This window comes from Neopsephotus bourkii, unplaced genomic scaffold (assembly GCF_033783945.1).
Source record: "Neopsephotus bourkii isolate Nb327-2 ecotype Australia unplaced genomic scaffold, CSIRO-AGI_Nbou_v1 NB_518, whole genome shotgun sequence".
NCBI lineage: Eukaryota > Metazoa > Chordata > Aves > Psittaciformes > Psittacidae > Neopsephotus > Neopsephotus bourkii.
The window spans coordinates 2,350,722-2,372,909 of NW_026901019.1; the positions used below are offsets into that span (position 1 = coordinate 2,350,722).

The 22,188-nt window shown below is 41.1% G+C and overlaps 1 protein-coding gene across 1 annotated transcript in view; it reads left to right on the forward strand.

The window, feature by feature from the left end:
* ALK (ALK receptor tyrosine kinase) overlaps positions 1 to 22,188 on the forward strand; it is a 314,119-nt gene that overhangs the window by 139,373 nt on the left and 152,558 nt on the right. Inside the window, exon 4 of the mRNA XM_061350549.1 lies at positions 3,889 to 4,090. Coding sequence (XP_061206533.1) covers positions 3,889 to 4,090 — 202 coding nt within the window. The remainder of the gene's footprint in view (positions 1 to 3,888; positions 4,091 to 22,188) is intronic.

Sequence of the window (22,188 nt, forward strand, 5' to 3'; positions counted from 1 at the left end):
ACCACTGAGCAATACCAGCTAGTGGAGTGTCTGTCATACAATACAGAGGTGTATTTGGTGCAAAACACTGAGTATTCCTCCTACTTCAACCACAGAGTTCTACTCAATGCTGATGGATGAGCTCAGTACTCAGAAACTGCTAAGTGCCAGGGTCTGTGGCTGCATATCTAGTTACAATCTCATTATTTTAAATGCATCTCTTTAATATCAGCATTGGGCTGTGCAGCTAAAGTCCAATATAAAACTTTCAGCAGAGACTCCTGAAATGGCTCACTGGTGAGCATCTTTATGAAAAGCAAATAGACCCTTCAGAGTCCTGAGCAGTAAAACATGACACTGGCAACGTGTACCATGAAGGGGCCTTTCATCTCTCCTTATGTCCCTTGATATCTAAATAGAAGCAGAAGTTTGTTTGAAGCTACAGTGATTTTTCTAGCTGTTTATCTGGGAAGATCCAAGAGTCTTATTAGAGTTGCGAGTTAATAGGAGAAAAAAAGTGCAAGGAAATTACAGCTGGAAGCTTGAGCCTTCTGGATCTACATAGTAATGTCAGGTAGAGCATGCCACAAGGATTTCCTCCTGCTTGTGGGACATACCAGTGAACAGGTAGCTTCTAATTTTGTCCAGAAGGTCCATTGGAGTGAAACAATATTCTTCTGTCCCTCTGTTTGGTGAATTGATCTCCATGTGATCTTTTAACTGTAATTGTCTCTAATCTGACCCTGAAAACAGTGGCCATATTGGTTCCATGGCAAGCCACTATATGAAACAGTGGCAAGCAGTGACTGGGAGATTGCGCCCTTGAGGGAAGGGAGAAGTATAAGGATTTGTGTTCAAACTGTGTAACTCCTCCCTTCAGACACATTAGTTAAACACATTCATTATTCCTTTGTGGGTGTCATCGTTTAACCCCAGCCGTCAGCTAAGAACCATACAGCTGCTTGTTCACTCTGCCCCAGTGGGATGGGAAACAGAATAGCAAAAGTGATAAAACTCGTGGGTTGAGATAAAGACAGTTTAATGGGTAAAGCAAAATCTGTGTGCACAAGCAAATCAAAACATGCAATTCATTCACCGCTTTTCATGGTCAGGCAGGAGTTCAGCCACTCCAGGACAGCAGGGCTCCATCACATGTAACCATTATGTGGGAAGACAGTCACTCTGAACATCCCGTCTTCTCCCAGCCTTATATGCTGAGCATGCCATATGGTATGGGATAGCCCTTGGGTCCCTTGGGGTCAGCTGTCCTGTCTGTGTCCCCTACTAAATGCCTGTGCACCTGTAGACTGCTCACAGCAGCAAGTGTGGGGCTGTTCCTCCCATCATCCTGGGAGGTGTGCCAGGGTTGCCCCCACCATGGCAATTGTATTCCTTTTAACAATGTGATTTAGCAGGGAAAACTGGCCATAGTATGGGCAATAAGCCACAACTGCAAAGTGTGAGCCCTGTAAACAGAGTAGGAATATAAAAGCCAAACCAAGGGCTTAGCAACTGTCTCTCAAATGTGCTGTAGCAGCTAGCCTTGTCTACTACTAGACTTTACTGATGTTTCAAACCTGGCCCCAGGTCAGGGCATGAGCATAAGAGGGACTACCCTTAGAAGCTGCCTTTATTTAGAACCACTGGAAGAAAATGAGAGGTGCCTTTATTTATTTGTTACTTCAAAATCTGACTCCCTGTTGCAAGGCAGTAAGATAAGCAAATGGCTCTTGCACCTGCCAAGTTACCATCAGCAGTTATTGCAGTGCTTAGTGTCTTTCTGCCACCAGCAGAAGTCTCTGCACTCCCCTTCATGTCACGGATTTTAGTGTTCTTATGGGGATGGTACAATTAAAGCCACCAGATTTAGTGCTCTAATTCTCTTTTGTTTGCAACAGAAGGGGGAGACAGGGAAGGATCATACATGTGGCTGGGTTTTTGTTTTTATTTTACTGACCAGCAAAAATACTGTGTCTATGTAACCAGTGACAATCACAGAGTTTATTTAAACTCACCAAACTGGATTAAAGGCTATTGTTACACATAAAGAAATCCTGTTATTAAAAAAACCCCAAATGCTATGACTGCATGTCACTCCTCTGTTTACAAATCTCGATCTAAGCAGACTGTACCTCATGTATTTCTGTGTGTTTCTTTCGGTACAGATGTTTTCTAGTTTTAGATATGCCAGGGTCAAGAACACTGTTTTTTTGACAAGTATGTCAAAAATGCTGCCTATGAGAAATGTGTATAGGAGGGAAATGTGGTTGGCAGGAATCCAGGGTTCATTTTTAGCCCTTCCAGTATTACCCTGTGCGTGACCTGAGATGAGTTGCCAGATCACACTTTTTCAGAGGGGACCTCTGTGAGCATGAGCACAAACACAATTGCCCCGTTCTAAACCGGCATCTGGCAGGGAGACATTCCAGTCTGTGCTCTTGACACTCAGTTCAGTGGAGAGAAGTGGGAACAACCAAAGGACAAGTCGCCAGATCTGTTTTAGATTGAGGTGAATTACCATAGAAGCTCAAAGTGACTGGTCCACAGCCTTGTGGTCCACAACTTAGACACCAAGGTGAAGGTGAGCAGGATCCGTTTGTGGCCCTGCCATAGGATTTATTAGACACCCTGGATCTCAGCTGAGCCATGCTCAGTGATTTGGAAGATCATTTTCCTCAAGATTCAACTTTGGTATTTTCAAAACCAAGCTGCTCCTCCCGCTAAAATGTATGCACAGCACACTGTTACAAAGAGGTTTAAATTACAGCCCTGATAAGCCTTCGTTTCTCCCTCTATGAAATTAAACTGTTCATCAGATCTTCGTGTTTTAAGTATTAATGGAAAGGCTTTACTAATGGAGGCTCCAGGAAATGAAATCTCGTTGTCCTGATTATCTGACAGGTCTTGCTATAATATCTGTGGGATATCACCATTTTTCTTGCTTCAGGAGTTGGTCCCTTTCATTTACCTAACTGCACCTTGCACTTACCAACTAACTACCCAGCCCAGTGTGCTTGCTCTGTGGATGAACTGGTAAATTGGTCAGATGCCAAAAGGGAGCAATTTGACTTACCTGAAAATGAGCAATGGTGTGATGAAAATGCATTATCTCTGTCCCAGTGGATAAGCCTCAGATTGTATTGAAATAGAATTAGGCCAAGGGAGTCAATGTACTGGATAATAATGAAATGTGTAATGTGGATTAGTTACATATAAAATTAATACTTTAGAATGAATTGCTGAAGAAATAAAACTATGTCAGGCCTTTATCCTGACTCTAATGACTTAAAAATGCTGCACTTCTCTGTTTATAGAGGAGCAAAAGTAAAGCTATTGAATTTGTTCTCTTAATTTGGGTAAGAGAAATGGATATAAAATATCATCATATAGGAGATATCAAATCAGGATCCCACTGACCCAAGGCCATAATATTTGGGCCTGGACCACACCTGAGAAATTAGAGATGGGAATGAAGTGCAGGAAGAATAGGCACATGAAAGTAAGAATCTGAACGCAAAACTCCTTAATCACCTGCCTGGATTTAACTTTGAAAGTCTCTTGGTTGGTTGAGTTTTATTGTTACTGTTTGTTACTTTTCCCTGCCCTTGGTATTTATGTTTTTTCCATTCCATGCCTTTCCTTCTGGGAGGTAAATCTAAATGTAATGGTTGTTTTGAACCGCTCAAAGGTAAGTTGAAATGTTGCCTGCCTGGGAGGATCTTAATGGGCTTAATACAGAATGGGCAAACTTTCCAAACCAGTTGACAAAGATAATCTTTGACTGGGCAGTATGAAACGGTTGCAGAGTGAGCTGTGGCATAAAAATTACAAGTGTTCATCTGCACTCTGTGAAGAGTTTGTTTTGGTTTTCTGTGTTCTTAAGGCTTTCTTGTTGCCTCGTCTGTTTAGGTTCATTTCTGTTTCTCAATGCATCAGAGAGGCCAAGCCCTGTCATCCTGAGCCCTTGGCTGAGAAGCAGCGGTGACCAATGCACAGTTCAAGTGGCTGTTTATAAGTTTTACCAGCAGAGTGGAGAATATATTGCTCGTGTCCTTCCAATTGATGAAAGCAGCGGTGAAATCTTATCAGTGGAGAGCCCAGAGAAACATGGGTAAGTTTCATCTTCTCATTTGACTCACAACTTGAGTGAGAAGAATCACGACTGTGTAGCAGTACAGCCACAAAATGCATGCTGCACATACTACTAAGGGGAGCAAGACACCACACTGAGTAGATGCTTGTCTTGCATGTGTCTAAATTATTGAGGAAGCTGGAGATTGGTGCTTATTACACAAAGCATCAGCAAAGTACTGGATCCGTGTAACAGTGAGTCTCTAAGTCAACATCATCTTTGTTCTCAGTGCTTGCAAGTACAGATGTAGTGTGGATACTCATCCAAGTTTAAAGCTCTTCTGTCTAATTTGCTTCTATTTCTTTCTACTACTTCTTTTCCCACGTATACATTTGGCCTTAAAATACCTCCTGAGCCTTTGCAGTTTCACCTGTCTGCATACATTTTAAGTATTGTCTTGCACTTGTGATTATTTTTTTAATGCTGTGTCTTGTCAATAAAGCAGCTCAGAGCTACTGAAAAGCTTTTGATCTTTCAAAGGTGCAACTGTTTGAAATGATCTCTCAAGGCTACAACTGTTTGAAATGATCTCTCAAGGCTACAACTGTTTGAAATGCTTTGCCCTCTTTGTGCAATTCATTTTAATTGTTGACGGTGTCTTATTTTGTCAGACTTCCTGTGCGTTTTGGTGAGCAGCAAACCACAGGAGCTGAACACAGTAAATGCGGACTAACATAGAATTGAATTTGGATATATGTGAAGCTGATGTTCTACTTGTTCTAAATACTGGGTTTTTTCTTTTTATATTTTACTTCTGCTGTGAAATGTGTATTAGGAAGCATAATTCCTACCAAGCATCTCAAATGTTCTTTGTTTTGATGTGATAGAATAGAGTTGCTAACAGCAAGTCCTGCTGGCTCGTGCTTGTAACAAGATGTGATTATGTGATTACTGTCTGCAGCAAATTCTGTCTTTTCCAGTAGCAAAAGGAGAATCCACAATAAAAAAACCTTACAGGAGATAATCTAATTCACAGGAACAGTTTGAATAGTTCTAATTTTCATGTAACACATGGCCTATAAAAGTGAGGAGGGGAGCTTGTGTGTGGATCTAGATCATACTTAGTTCCAGCAGCATCGTACAAATTGTAAATTCCGGTTGGTGTCTGGGGAAAGGTAATTAGAGGAGTTGCAGCAGCTGTCTTCTTCCTTAGCTCCTTGCAAATGTTGCGCTCTGTGTCACAGCTAATAAACATGCTTTGTGCAAAATGCCTCCTGCATTGGCAGTGCCACTGTTCCTTGGCACTTGCAGGTAATACTGCTGTGTGCAAAATGCTTTGCTGTGCTGCATGGAGTAGATCGAGCTTGGATGTGTGGGCAGGCAGAACTCATAAGGAGCACAGACAAGTGCCAAATGTAAGGAGCCTTGAATGGAAAGGAAAGATGACTTTAACTACGATAACAAATGCCTACCTTTGCCATCTGCTGGAGATAATAACACTACTCAGCTGTGTGTTGCAGATGGCAGATGGAGACGGTCACAAGAGTAAAGGGGGACTGTGCTTCTAAAGAAGGTGGTTTTGGTTATGGCTTGGCTGTCCAATGCACTTGCAGGAAGTGTAGCTTGCTCCCCAGTAGCATTTATGTGGCTTGTAGGGTAGTAAGGTTGTGCCTGTGGCTTTCATGGTTTTGTATGGCTGACTCCTTAGTACCCTGTGTGATATAAAACTGCAGTTGGAGCAACTTGTTGGTTAAGTTTCTCCCCTCTGGTCTTCTCTCTTCACTGTGAGAGGTAGTAGCTGTTCCCCAGCCCAGCAATGCAGAAAGGCTCTGCTATTGGGCATCATAAATGTCACACAGGGATAGTTAAGTATCTACCCCCAAAGTGTTTGGAGCAATAATATTGGATTAGCCCAGCTCTGAAAACAAAACCTGCACTTTTGTGAAAATCTTCTTTTCTTTAGATAGGAATCAAGAATAGCTGATCAGAAGCCAAGAATAATTCAGTAAAGTTCTTAAAGGGCTAGAATTTCCTACAGTGGAAATCTGTTCTGTTGAATATTTTATTTTGTCTTGAAAATTGCAAAGGATTGTATTGGTTTGTAATGAATTTTTTGACCCGGCTATAACCAAATGATTCCTAAAATGCTATAAGGATTTTAGCTCAGGCACAAGGTAATTGAATTCCCCAGTGATGAGCCTGTGCTAGAAATAAAACCACTTTAAAGTTTCACAAGTGACTTCTCTGATTCTATGCACTTTAGGTATTGTTTTGCAAACAAGAGGTGTAACGTGTGTGTAGTTGCCAGTGGCTTGTATGTGCAGTAGTAAGTCCATGGCATTGCTTCAAGTCAAGCTCATAGCAGGAAGAGGATGCTGTATTGAAACAAATGCACCTGAAGGGTGGTAAAGAAATAACTTAATTCCAGGCTGGATTTTTTTGTATCTTGACCTTTGCACATTGTCAATGTCATTTTTACTCTTTTTCTTTTTTTAACTGCATAACCTGAATTACATATATTAATATCTTTGAAGGTCTTCAGAGTTCACCTACATTTACAAGAGAAAAAAAAGTAGATGCCAACAGGAACTGCTATTTCATTCATGGTGAAAGCAGGCAAGAAAGGTTTTAGTTGACAGCGCTTGGAGCTGATTTTAAGTAGAACATATGTAAAGCTATGAAATGTCATTACTCAGGTAGACACAGCATAAGACCCACTATTTATTTGTTACCAGGGTTCAGCCCTGATGTGTTTGTGTGCAGAATGCCAGGTATGATTTTAGCGGACACTCAGCAAGCATAAAGCCTCAAAGGTAGAACTAGGGATACTCTGTTTGATCCTCTGGTATCATTCTCTCAAGAAAAGAATAGCCCAAGCCTGTGGACTAGAGCTGTACCAATTCCATAATGAGGCATAGTCATTACAGAGATTGTTGTCTGGAAGATCCATATTTGTTTTGTTTTCTTACTTGACATATTTCACTGCAGCTGAGCTATTGCACGTAGGAAGAAAGCTAACTAATTTAAGATGCTTTACATAGCAGCAGGATAGGGCAGATGGAACAGACTCCAGGAAGGATATGCCAGAAGTGATAGCTGCAAATGGTTCTTCAGTGATGAAACACCAGAGGATGGCAAAGGGATGCTTGTTTTTGTATTATACAGAAACATTGCAAAGTACAGTAATAACTTTCCTACAAAATATTTATAACAATGCTTGCTACTCAGAAGATAATTATGTCCTTGTTTTTCAGTTCAACAGGATTGTATACTTATTCTTTTAAAGAGCAGAAAGATCTTACTCTGTATATTTAATTATGGGGTTTGGAATGCCTTTAGTTAGACCTGCTCTAATTTAATTCATAAGCGATCAGTAGGACTCCTCTACAGGGAACAGCAGATCACTGTATTCTCTTAGAATCAGATTTATTGCATGATAGAGCCTCCAGATGATCTGACATTGTGGATGTGTTTCTGCTATGGCTAATGTCTTCTGGCATCTCTTGCAATTCTGTTGAGTTTTACGAGCACTTGCAAAAGACACAGGGAGGGAATCGGTGCAGTGCTGTTGATCCTTTGTAATGGCAAAGAGTTGCTGGAATTCCTCCCAGGGAGCACAGCACTTCTGATTTGTCTCAGATGCTACAAGATGTGGGATACTGTCTTTAGCTGTTTTCCCACTCCCGTGGTGTGTATATAATCCTTTCTTGTTGCTACTTAGTGTAATTCCTTTCCTGTGTTACTGGAGGTGAGGAGGTGGCAAATATGTTTACGTAGCAAATTGGTTATTTATCAAAGCAGTTACTTCCACAATTAAAATGTTGAATGCTGGGTGCTTGTTAGCCTGTCACTGTGGCCACTGATCTCATTTCACCTCTTATTTGTTTACCCATCTGTTAAATTTATAATTGTAAAGTTGTTATACAATCTTATTTGCAAGACTGTAACTGTGCTTAGTAGCGTGGGGAAAACACAAAGGAAAACCTGTTAACAAGGTCAGAGTTTGTAATCTGGGATTATTTTTCTTTCTTAGATCTGTGCATTTTGGAGAAGTTAGAGTTGCACATAGACAAAAATAGCATTATTCATTTTAATTACCATTATTTCACATCTCTACCTGCACCATTAATAGCAAGTTGTGTTGTTCTATACTATATATGAAAACAGCCTTTTTAGTAAACCCATAACAAATGACAGCATAACTTCAATTTGGTCTTTCAGTTTAGTCCTCCCTCATCAGTAACTCTGTTAGGTTCTTGCCCCCCAGAATAATGTAACAGTCTTCACATGACTGAAGGTAATTGAGGCCTTTCTAAGGAGGGCAGGTGGGGAATATCCTCTGATCAGCTACTTCAGCAGGAATACCAGGATGATGGCATTTTTCAGATTTAGGTTCAAAAGATAAGGTTTGAAATGCTGGATTGAGTTCACTTCTGACATCTATCCCACATTTACTGCTTGATTGTAGAATCCCTTTTATAGAATTGTTGGTACTGAACTATACATATTTTGTCATACGTATAATTACACAAACTGCATAAAGGATTTTGCAAGCTATATGTGATTTTTGAGCTGTGAGTAGGACCTCTAGACTAGTCTAGAACCTTAACAAAACCTGGAATTTATCTGAAGACTTAAGTGTAAACATATGAATTAAAAGGTCTCTCTTAAATAAAATCTGAGATCTGAACATGCATGCATGAGCAAGGATGCCGTAAAATACTGCTGCTACAAACAGCCAGTACTTCAGTAGGTACATGTGTATTTCTGCACAGGGCACTCCCAACAGAGAGAACACCTGGTTTTGAAGGTTACTACAAATCATGGTAGGCTATTCCCTTTCTGGCATCTACAAGTTCACCTAAGATTGATTGCATTGGTAGATGTCAAGAAAAATATATGAAGGAACGACTAGCATCTGTCACATTTGACCTTAGTGCTTGAAGTCTGAAGGTTATTTCTTGTACTAGTGTACTAGCGTTGTTCCTTCCACTCTTTCCATGCTTTTCTCCTCTCTTTTCCCTCCTTTTTTCTCCTTTCTAATAGCTTTACTAGTTTGTCTCGCAGACCATGGGCTTAGGAGAAGGCATTTACTTTCTCAGAGCCCTTTAACCTTAAAAATACCTTCCTCAGGTTAGTGGTAATATGAATTTGCTTGGCATTTCTTTTCCTTCTCCTCCTTGGAAAAATGCTTTCCTGTGTTCAAGCCTTTGTTTTGAACGTACCTGAACTACAACATAGTCCAAATTGTCCAACAACAAAGACCAAATTGTGTGTATTTGGGGTACTTCTTATGGGCACTTCAGCTCATTTTTAGACATCAAAATGTTGCAAAAAATTCATAGCACATTTTACTCTCAGAGGATTCTAGATAAGGAGTTTAAGTCGTTCAGTCTATACATTAAAGAAATTCAAGTAATCCAGGAAAATGATCTCTATTTATGGATTCATTAGAAACTAAGCTCTCCTGTCTTGGTGGCCAGGTACCGCTAATCCCTACTTTTAGGGAGGAAACTTCAGTTGTTCTAGATAGAAAATTAGCATTTACTCTTTTCCCTTGCTGTTACCCACTAGCTAGCTTCCAGTCCGTTTCAGTCTGTCAAATTATATGCAAAGAAAGAAAAAGGGAAGGAGAGGCAGATGTTGGTGTTTCTTTTCCCCCTTCCCCTTTCAGAAGGTACTGTCCTTAATACCTGTGAAGAATCAAGTCCTTTCGGTAGCAGATGCTTGTATTTGGAAAGAAGTTTTTTCCTATCCATCTGCAAAACCTTGGGTTTATTATCTCCAGTCTAGATCTGAAGAAAGCTTTAACACTGTTGCTTGTGGCACCTTGAGGAGTTCATTGCATTTGTTTTCAGTAGATGAGGAGATTTAAATCAAAATCCTTCAGAATACGTAAGGTAAAATGGAGCCTTTCAAAGCTTTATTCAGCAGTATGAACCTGATAGACAAAAGTCTGCAGATGTGGAAAGATTGTTTTTCCATTCCACTTGAGTGGTAGATTATGTAGATGTTGTTACTTTAGCACTAGAGGTAAATGCCCTTCTGCTTTAAGCTTCTTAGTGGTTTTGCTGCTGATGTTGTATTATTGGATCCTTTTTGTAGACTTTATGCAGCACTGGTTTGCTTTAGAGTGTGCTTTAATTTAGCATGGAACCTCCAGTACAACAGAACAGGAGCTTCAGCCTGCTCCAGAAGAATTTACTGCGCTGTCAATAGAGATTGGACTGTAGCAGTTTATTTCCTCTTGCAGACATGTATATGGAAGTGAACTATTTATTACAAAGAATAATGTATTAGGATTTCCAGAAACTGACTTTTGAGTGACATTCACTATTGACGTATATTACATTGTGAAGCAACAGTATTGTACAATCTCTTGAACAAACTGAAGCCAAACAATTTAATTTCAGTAAGGAGTAATTGCAATTACTTTTGGGGGGTTTTAGCAGTTGATTACAGTCCCAATCAAACTGATTTGAAATCAGTTTGGAGCATTAGGGGAGGGAGGAAGTGTTCTTTCTTGTCTTGTAGTACATATTATCAGACAGTTAGTTATTATGTGGCAGTGCTGTCTTTTATTATGTTTGCCAGATTCAAATGCAAATGGGAAGGCCAAAGTTGTGTGGTCTGCTTCCAATTACAATGATAAAAAAGGACAGGGGGAAAAAAAAGCCATTTTAAAGTTGCAATGAAAGCAGCAAATTAGGCAAATTTTTGTCAAACATCAAAGTTTGCCTTACTACAGAAGCAAATTACTTAATGTGTAAAGAATGGAAGAGTAGAAGAAAGATAAACTTAAGGGTGAAATTCAGGTTTGTGGTTATGTAGTGGAGTAGCCTTTTCTGCCTCTTTAATGTATTGTTAAACACGCTGTCATGGAGGAGGGTGAGCTGGGTGCCCAGTGTGCATTGGCACACGGGTCCTTGTGGCTTACCAAATAAGCAGAGCAGCTGTTGGTAACCTCCTTGGGCTCTGGGAGCTGCTTCTGTGCATGAAACCCCAGAGGTTGGAACATCTGACCCTGTAGAAATGGTGCCAGAGTCACCACGGTGAGTGTTGAGGCATCCATAAAAGTGGCTGGTTTGGGTATTTGTTCTTTTTTGAAACCAAAGATTCCTTCAGACTACTCTGAGCACCCTAATCCAGCTTTTTTACTGTCCAAATCCTGGGCACAACAATCTTAAGTTTTTATATGTTGTGCCCTTCAGAATAGTTTGCAGGCTCCTCTTTTCTGCTTGTTCTGCTGTTGTTACTTTCCAAAGTCTGGATATCTCACTCTCCCCCATGCTCTCATTCCTTTAACTTGGTTCCCATGTTTTATAGATCTCTTGTTTTGTTCTGAACCTGAGGCTTCTACTTCAATTTTTAACAGTTATCCCAAACTAATCTTTACAGCCCCATGTTGATGCTAGTCCATGTTGCGCTCCTGTCAGTGTAGCCATGCCAGGGTGAATTTCAGCTTCTTAAAACCTGAGCAAGCAAGCAACCTGCCACACATACACACACCACTCAGCCTCCTCTTCCCAAGCACACATACACACACACACACACACTTTGTCATTTTCTTTTCTGTTCTTTGTTTAGGTGTCCCCTCTTATTATACAGCATGGCAAGCAGTCTTTTCAGGATCTTTTTACTATCTAGCATCCCACACCAAAAGGCTTCCAACATTTGTTTCCAGAAACTAGGCAACATGCCTCATTAATATTGCTAGCCTTGTTTCTAGTTATTTTTCTTCTCTCCTCAAGCTAAGCTCTCTGTCATTATGCTGTTGGCAAAGCTTTGTAACTAGCCTGCAGTATAATTGCTTTCTGTATCTCCTACTTATTTTTGACCTTAAAAACCTCTGGAGTTCTGTGCAACCTCCTCTGTGGCTGTCCTACATTGGAGCAATTTCCTTGGGGCTTTCCTTGCTAATGCTTCAGAATCTCCTCCTTATCCAAGGCAAATCTACTCTGCTGTAATACGTAATATAAAAGATTTACAAGGTAGTATTCCCCCCTTCAAATTCAGAGAGAAATTATGAACTAGGTGCTGATAACCTTGAAAAACTTAAAAATTATGTCCTTAAACCATCCAGCTGCTAAGAGTGTCTGTGTAGTGGTAATGCAGTTGTTTCTGCATTCTAGTCCAGGTTCTCCAGTCTTGCTCTTAAATTCTCTCTGTTCTTGACTCACATCACAGGGTTACAGAGTCACACAAGCATAGAATGGTTTGAGTTGGAAGGGACTGCAAAGCTCTTCCAGTTCCACCCCCTTACTACAGGTAGGGATACCTTCCATTAGACTGTGTTGCTCCATTCAAGCCCCGTCCAGCGTGGCCTTGAACATTGCCAGGGATGGGGCAGCAGGGAATGGCTTTAACCTGACAGAGGGGAGATTGAGATGAGCCATTAGGCAGAAATTCTTCCCTGTGAGGGTGCTGAGGCACTGGCACAGGGTGCCCAGAGAAGCTGTGACTGCCTCATCCCTGGCAGCAAGACCAGGCTGGACAGGGCTTGGAGCAACCTGCTCCAGTGGAAGGTGGCCCTGCCTGTGGCAGGGGGTCAAAACTACAATCTCTAAGGTCCCTTCCAACCCAAACCAGTATAGGATTTGATGATTCTATGAAAAAAACAAAACAAAACCAAAAACAAAACACAACCAAAACCAAAGATCTATTCAACAGAAATTTGCAGGCTAATTCTCAGTAAATTCTTAGGTGGAAATCAAAGGAAATAAAGGCCAAGTAACTATTTAGATTCTGATGTCTCTGAGGTGGCAGAGGAGGATGTTTTGGGGTTCTTTTCAGTGGTTGAGGAAAGTACTGAACAGGCTTACTTTCTGCAGGAATACAGTGAGGACTGTGGTGTTTAACACCAGTGTAAAGGTGAGTCATTTTCCAGGGTTTTTTCTTGTACCATATTGGTTATAGAGTACTGCTAATGCCTGAAAGCATTTTTCTGTCATTTTTCTGTCAAACAGCTACCTTTGCTTTGCAGTTTTGTTGTTTTCATGGCACATGTCTGGTATACAGTAGAAATTAGATTCCTGTGACAAAATACTGTCTCAAGGGCTCTTTTGTACTGGCAGTGGCAAATCCTTAATGTCAGTGGCTGGTCTGGTAAAAACCAGCCAGGGTTGTCAGATCTGCTTTATACACTGCTTTGTACAGCTTATTTCTTGACTGGTGCACTCTGGCAGAAGGTTTTTCCACATACAGTGCTGGATAATGCTTTTTCTTAAAATGAATCAATATAGTGAAGCAGTGAACATTCATGGCTTGCACAGTAACATTTTGGTTTCTCATAGACTGAAATGAGCAGTCCTCCCTATCACATTTGGAAATACTTGCCTTTTCCCTACCTGTTTGCAGGGCTTGTGTTCATCTGGTTTTCTTTATGGGCATTGAGTTGGCTGAATTGCCGAGTACAGTTGCCAGCTCTTCATAAACGTCAGTCTGTAACCTTATGATATTTATTGCTTTCTGTATCAGGCTGACTAAATATGATTTTCTACTGGAAATAGCAGCAGTGAAGTTTGTTTACTGAATGTAATTGGAGCTTTTCCTGCTCATCCCTGGCTTGGTGTGCTGTTCATGCTGATGGATTGGGGCCACAGAGACACATATTAAAGTTCCTTTTGACAAGGCAAAGCTATTCTAAACTGGGACTTGAACCAGCCATCCTTGATGAACTTCTCATGAGGATGAGACTGCAGAAGATTGGCTCAAGTTGAAATCTTTCACAGGGCACTAAAGGTTTTAGGACTCCATCTAGCAAAGAATACAAGCAGTGGAGTAAATGAGACCGGCTTGGCTGTCTCCTGTATTCACATCAGTGGCCAGTTATTATGATGCCTTTATAATAGAACAAAATTACACAAATGGGAAGATTCTATCAAAATATTTAGATTGAAATACTTTTTAATAAAGAAGCCAAATAATCTGATTTTTCTTCAGCAGAAGAGATAGAAAGTGCAAGACAGCTTTCCCTGTGCAATGTGCTTGCTCAGGTATGAGGATAACTTTAGTTAGAAGATTGCTATCTGAGTGTTAAGTGCAGTGGATGACCTGATCATTTTTAGGATGTTAAACATCCTAAGAGTGTCTAACAAAATGTACTGCCACACCAGGAAATAAAACCATGGGATAATACATCTGGGTATTGTTGTAGTTTGAATGGAGACAGTCTTTTTGAATCTAGCAAGTGTTTTCTGCATCGCTGCACCTTTCTTTTTCTAAATGCCTGGCTTTCCAGAGGCCATGGTATGGGAAGTGTGGGTTAATGCTTTTGACAATTCAGATCCATATCAAACCCATGGTGATTGCAATTTGTTATTATTTCATGCCAGATGAGGTATTCAGAGGTTCATTTCTTAGAGGTCTGGGGATAGCATCTGACACAGGTTCATTCCTTTCTTCTTTATTTCTTTTTTTTAAGCTATCTGTCAGGGAACTTGGGCTTCTTTCATTCCTTTAGGCAATTTCTTCAGGTCAAGGCTGGGGCATGTATCTGGGCTGTCTGAAAGGGAACTGTCTCTGTTCTTACTATTTCTGTTTTAGATAGGGGATTCTGATTGCCAGTATCAAGTCAGTTGCAGTTGACTGTGCCTAGTAAAACAGGCCCTCTCAAAATGAGATACTGTCAGCTTCAATGTTTACCAGAAATCAGACCACTATCAGTTACGATCTTATCAAGAACATCTTGTTTTCTTTTCACTTATTGCTTACTGCCAGTATTCTGTTACAAAAGGGGGGGAAAGCCTATACAATTGTACTGACTTCTTTCCCTAATAATTTGGAAACTTAGACAACAGAATTTTTGTCTTTCCATCAGCTCTTTTATATCTTTGCACTTGTTCCCTGCTCCCTCTGTTTCAACAGACTCTTCCTTTCCAGTTTTGTCTTCCAAGCTTTTCTTCTAAACAGGCTTTCCAGCTCCTCAGTAGGTCTCATTCTCTCTCATCTTCACACCCTGTCTTTTGCTCCTGTCTTGCTTGCCCTTGACTCAGGTATGTTTCTTCTTCACATATTCTGGGTCCAGAGGCTGCAGGAGGCACAGGGCAGGTTCTTCTGTGTACCCAGGTCTGGTACTGTTTGCTGCAGTCCATGGTGACCGCTGGACACTGAGAATTCCCTTGTGCAATTCTGGAGGAACATCTCTGCCAAGAGGATGCGAATATCAGCTTGTTAGAGGCTTGGAAACTGTCCTCATTGAAGTGAATTTTCACAGAAAGGCCCACGCAAATGAGGCAAGTGATGCTATTGCTCTCCAGCAGTGCTTTCATCAAGTGTTCTGAAGGACTCTTAAAAACATGAAGACCCTGCTGAAGTAGGTGGTGCTATACAGATGGACAAAATACAGCATTAAAGAGATATTCTACCAGATCATTAGTGAGGTTGGTATTCAGTAGACGTGCAGCTGAGCAGCGCTGCTTTTATGGCATTATTTTGGCTAGAAAGAGTGCAGGTTTTAATGGGGAGAAATCATGTTTATGTCTGCATTTTCAGAGTCAAAGGAATTGATTCCAGCAGAGATGTTAATGTGTATCTCCTTCACCTCAGACGAGTCCTTGTCATGAGCAGCACATGAGATACATTGCTACCGTGCAGGGGAGAGGCATTGTGCACTCTTCCCATGTTCTCTTCCCCATGCCCTTCCCAGCAATGCTTATTGCATTGGTGCTCTGCGTTCCTAAGACAGGGATGCCTGAATTGGGTCTAACTGAACTGTGAACATTTCTTTCTCAAATTAATCATTACCCAATTCCAATTCCACGTGCCTTTGATGCTTGGTTTTAATTGCCTTAAAGTAGAAAGCTTCAATGAGCAGAGAAATTAAAACTGCAAAATCCTGATGGCTTTTTTTTTTCTTTTAGTTATTTGCCTCTGCAGTCAACTTGAATATTATGGGTTTGAGTTGGATTTCTCTCTCTCTTAAAGCAAGTGAATGTCTTGCTAGCTTTCCATTTCTGATATTTCTGCAGGCTTAACTGCAATGCATAAGCTACATTTTAGTTCCAGAACGGAGAATGTGTTCTGCGTTGCCTACATTCTGGGAGAGATGTTGGAGGTCAGTGAAAAGACCTCTCCCTTTTGAAGCTAGACATCAAAGCTAGGGTAGAAATTGTCATTTGGGAAGATTGAAACCCCTAATATGTCCCTAATATGAAACCCCTAATAAGTCTCAGGGATGTCATGAAGGGGGCAAAAGCATGAATGAAGCATGTTGTATCCAACTGAAAAGGCAGAAGTAATTTAGGAAAATAGCACTATTTCTTTTATCCAGAAATTGCATCTTCCATGAAATCAGAACTTCTAATGGTAGAAATTAGATTTTGATTAAGTGTTTTCCCTTAGGGAAGGCTAGATGAAACATGGGTTTCTTGGACTGGCCCCAAATACCTTCTTTGCTGTCTGTTCAGTATGCTGTTTTGCTGCCTTAGTTCATGCACAACCATGTTTGTGTGTCCTTTTTCACAGGGATTGTTCTTTATCCCTCTGATGGCACAGCATGTCTTCTTCAGCTATGGAAGTTGCATGTCTTGAGAACTTGAGTGCTCATAGGAAAACCCTTTGTACAAGGAATAACACCACTATTTGGGTGCCTGTGTATGACTGTGTCATGCAGGAGTATGGCATCGTAAGAGGGTGCAACTGAATGGTGAACTGACTGTGAGGGAAATATTGTCCATCAGCTATATAAAGCATAAGTAAAACGTGCTGATAAATCAGTAGCCATGTTTTGCTTTAAAATGCAACTGTGATGTGACTTTACAAATCATTTTTTGAGCTTAATGTAGTGTAATTAATATCAAAGCCAAAGGATCCCATATAAAGTAAAGTTAATTTGTGGAGAAAAATCATAGAATAGTTAGGGTTGGAAAGGACCTTAAGATCATCAAGTTCCAACCCCCCTGCCATGGGCAGGGACACCTCGCTCTAAACCATATCACCCAAGGCCTCTTCCAACCTGGCCTTGAACACTGCCAGGGATGGAGCATTCACAACCTCCCTGGGCAACCCATTCCAGTGCCTCACCACCCTTACAGGAAAGAATTTCCTCCTTATATCCAATCTAAACTTCCCCTGTTTAAGTTTTAACCCATTACCCCTTGTCCTATCACTACAGTCCCTAATGAAGAGTCCCTCCCCAGCATCCCTATAGGCCCCCTTCAGATACTGGAAGGCTGCTATGAGGTCTCCACGCAGCCTTCTCTTCTCCAGGCTGAACAGCCCCAACTTTCTCAGCCTGTCTTCATACGGGAGGTGCTCCAGTCCCCTGATCATCCTCGTGGCCCTCCTCTGGACTTGTTCCAACAGTTCCATGTCCTTTTTATGTTGAGGACACCAGAACTGCACACAATACTCCAAGTGAGGTCTCACAAGAGCAGAGTAAAGGGGCAGGATCACCTCCTTCGACCTGCTGGTCACACTCCTTTTGATGCAGCCCAGGATACGGTTGGCTTTCTGGGCTGCAAGCGCACACTGAAGCCGGCTCATGTTCATTTTCTCATCGACCAGCACCCCCAGGTCCTTCTCCGCAGGGCTGCTCTGAATCTCTTCTCTGCCCAGCCTGTAGCTGTGCCTGGGATTGCTCCGACCCAGGTGTAGGACCTTGCACTTGGCATGGTTAAACTTCATGAGGTTGGCATCAGCCCACCTCACAAGCGTGTCAAGGTCCCTCTGGATGGCATTCCTTCCCTCCAGCGTATCAACCGAACCACACAGCTTGGTGTCATCGGCAAACTTGCTGAGGGTGCACTCAATCTCACTGTCCATGTCAGTGATGAAGATGTTGAACAAGACCAGTCCCAACACTGATCCCTGAGGGACACCACTCGTAACTGGTCTTCAGCCGGACGTTGAGCCATTGACCACAACTCTTTGTGTGTGGCCATCCAGCCAGTTCTTTACCCACTAAGTGGTCCATCCATCAAATTGATGTCTCTCCAATTTAGAGACAAGGATGTTGTGTGGGACAGTGTCGAACGCTTTGCACAGGTCCAGGTAGATGACGTCAACTGCTCTACCACTGTCCATCCGTTCTGTAGCCCTATCATAGAAGGCTACCAGATTGGTCAGGAAGGATTTCCCCTTAGTGAAGCCATGCTGGCTGTCACCAAGCACCTTGTTGATTTTCATGTGCCTTAGCATGCCTTCCAGGAGAATCTGCTCCAAGATTTTGCCAGGCACGGAGGTGAGACTGACTGGTCTGTAATTCCCTGGGTCATCCATTTTCCCCTTCTTGAAAATGGGGGTTATATTTCCCTTTTTCCAGTCGTCGGGAGCTTCACCGTGGTATAGCACAAATGTATTGTATTAATTTTTTTGCATGAGAAGAAATTGTCTGTCAGATTGCTAGATTTCAAACCTGAAATTTGTTGTCTTTTACTGACTTGTTTTCTTTCTGGGTCTGATATGACTGCTTTTTCCCAGTTTTGACTTTTTCTTCATGGCTTCTGCTTGTAGTCTTCTGTAATAATTTATGCCATGGTCACGCTCAGTTGTTATCTACTGACTGATACAGAGTTTGTTTTACAAACAACATTCATTGTAATGTGACTGTTCAGCACTGGCACAGCAAACTGTGGTAATAAATTCTGCAGGTTAATGCGATTCTTTGCTCAGCTGTTGCTCAATTATCCATCAGTAAGTCTCTTGTTTTCTGTTCCTTGCCTGCAACAACCCTAGGGAGTAGTTTGGCTTTGTGGTTTGTTTTCAGTGTTTAGGTGTGAAAATGCATGTAGATGCCTTTTTACTACAGAAAAGTGTTTTAAATATCTTCTTGGAAGGTTCAGGATGTTATGAGGGGCAATGACATAGCCTTTATTGATGGTCTTTTTATACAGTTACCCTTTTTGACCAGAATAGTTATTCAGAGCTGAAGATCCACAGGTTGTCTTTGTAAGGAAGAAAAGTTGTCAATAAGGCCAGTGGTTTTGGTCATCCTGTTGATTTTGAAAGCCTTGTGTTCCTGAAGATTGGAGACATCAAACACGATGAAAATATGATGTTCATAGCTCATGTAGCTGAGAAGCATCTCTAGTCTGGGCCACTCAGTACTTACTGAGCTATGTTTGATGTTTGCTCTTTTCTGTATATGATATTCCTGATTTTCTTCCTTGTTGTATGTCTCCCTCATATATGCATTATATCAGACATAGTGTGTACATATGCGTGTACACACATGTCCACACATGTGTACAGTGTGTGTACATATGCCTCATCCCTGGCAGTGTTCAAGGGCAGGTTGGACGGCGCTTAGAGCAACCTGATCTAGTGGAAGGTGTCCCTGCCCATGGCAGGGGGCTGGAACTGGATGAGCTTTATGGTACCCTCCAACCCAAACCATTCACTGATTCTATATATATATGGCCTTTCCTCTTTCACTTCCTATAAAGTTACTGGTTTCCTCTCTCTTTTTTTGATTGACTTTATATGCAGTGAGGGATTTTTCATTTATGGGCTGGTCATAGCTCATGCACCTGATTGCGTATGTGTGTGTGTTTGACACACTCATGTATACATACTTTTTTGCTTTCTGACTCTGTTTCAACAGTCTGGTACTGTATCTTCTTACATCCTTCACCCTGGAACAACTGCTGAAGGGTGACTTTGCTTATCCTTATTCCCTTTTGGAAAAGCCATCAGTGTTACAAAAGTCCCATCAATCTATTAGGGAATGTGGTTGTATGGTGTAGAAGAAGCATAAGCTCAATATGTTTTCAACCAGAGAAGGAGGAGGAAGTGAGGGAGTGTTCCTCTAGCTCATTAATCAGAATGGGAATGAGAAATGGAAACAGCTTCCTAGTCATTTACTATTTGCTCTAAAGTAAATCTATCTAAATGTTAGTGGACTGATGATAGTAAAAAGGGGGGGTGGCGGGGAGGCAAGAAAAAAGCCTTGTCATTAGCTTGTCATGCTCTGTAGCAAGGTACACGGGAGACCAAAGATATATGTACTATGGCATTTCTGTAATGAAAACTTGAGCAATAAAAGTAGTTTCTGCTTCATTCTGCAAAAGGAACTCCCAGAGGAAACACATTAACAGTATTTCACATTGCAAATTATTATTGCATATCCAGCTATTGTTTCAAATGAGAATTGTGTGTATTAAAGGGCAAGGAAAGAAAGATACAGTTAGTATTTCTTCTGTAAGCAGAATTAACATTTTATGCATATGAGTATATCAGTTCTAGCATATAAATTTAAGTTAATACTTCCACAGAGCGAGGCAGCAGTTGTCCCTAGGATACTTGATGGATTTACATAAGTAGTTTGGGTTACACTAATAGTAGCTGAATATGTGAATATCTTTGCTTTCACTGTGCTTAAGTGGAAGAAGGCATTCCACTGTGAAAATGATACTTGTGGGATGTATCTAGTAAAGGGTGGCTTCCCGCACTGAATTTACAAACCTTATGTTTTAAAGTTGGCTATTACTAAATAACGGTATTTGTGCTCGGAGTGCAAATTGCATTTTCCCCAGGATGCCTAAACATTTTGAATTGTTTAACTGCTTTGTTTCACCCACTCACCTCTCTCCACCCAGGAGGGGTGTGTGTTTGGAACACTGGTTATTTTCATTATCTTCTTACACTGTAATTAATTTTATGACCTTGCACAAGAGGTCACGGTTGTCTTCAACAATGTGGAAGAAAGTTTAAAATATCATTGAGAGTTTCTGTATTAAGATGTTGCTGGTGGAAAGCTGTTTCTGTGTTAGACTGTTTATTCTCTTTCTTCCTCTAGCCTCCTTCATAGAGGAAGAAGTCTCCCTTCTTCATCTACTGTCCTTCCTTTAGTGGAGACCCAAGGGATCCGCCACTTGGCTCCCTTTATGTTCCCAAGAAATAGCTTCCAGCTCGTCTCCGAGAGGTGTTTTGTTGGCTCTGACTGCATACCTCAGTTTCCATCATGTGATTTCTGAATGAAATTATTGATACATACTTGCACTTTGCAATTTGGCTTCAAATATGTGTGAAATACATTTCTTTCAAATACATGCAGAAGGGATAGAGGGAAATTATTATTATTTTTATTTTTAGTGTGTTAGTTTCTGAGTGTATAAACTGAAAAGTCTGGGACATAAAAGTTGTTCCAAAAGTGATGTGCCACCAAGTTCCTGGTTCTTTGTTTGCCCCATTAAGCTGCCAGAAACTGAGTCAAGGAGCAATTGGGTCCTATTTCTAATTTTTGCATTAGCTTATGTAAAAGGCAGGAGGAAGAAATGGTGTTTTATTTTAAGGTGCTTCAGTTTGGCAGACTGTCAGAAGTAACACCTTAACACTTTGACTCACAAATCACTCTGAACTAACAGAAGACCTAGGCTGATGTTAGCAGAAATCAAGAAATGCGGTTAGCGCTCATTTAATTCTGCTCTTACAATTACTGCTTTTGTAGCCTGGCAGAATGGGAAGCTGGACATTGTTGCCTTGGAGAAGTCTCCAAAGAACCATTGTGCAATGTTTGCCTTTTAAATCTTGTGTACTACTCAGGTTTGTGCCTTAATGATGTTGTATCAAGACAGTAGGATGTCTAATCAGTATCAGCAATACTATTCCCGTATTTATATTTACATTAAACTTATGTTAACAGTATCATTAACATCTTAGTGATATTATAGTGTAGCCTTATCAGTGTGTTTTCAAAATGCTTCTTGTTGAAAGAGATATGCTAAGTACTTTATTGCTAGTCAGAAATGGTTGTAGGGAGGCAGTGAAACTCTCTAATTAAGCGAAAGTAGTTAACTTCCCTTTTTCTTCCACTGAGATTGCAAGTCACAGTGGCATCCCCACATATCCTGCCTTTGTACTCAAAATGAGTGGTTTTTTCCAATTCACAATCACCTGGCAGAGGATCTGAGCTACTGTTTCTTTGCTGTTGAGATGCAAGCCCCAAAAGTTCTGGGGTGAGAGTGAAGCACAGTTGTGGAATGAGTAACTCAAGTGTTCATTTGCCATGAGGCTGCCCATCTAAGGTAGGTTAATGTTGGAGCTCAGGTGTGAATGAGGACATCTTAATTAGCACTGCACTGAAGACATACTGGGACAAAACAATGTCATTTTGTAGAGGAAATGTGACTGCCCAATCTGTGATCCAAGTACAGTATTATTACATCGTGCTGTCAGTGTCCAGCTGACTGGAAATA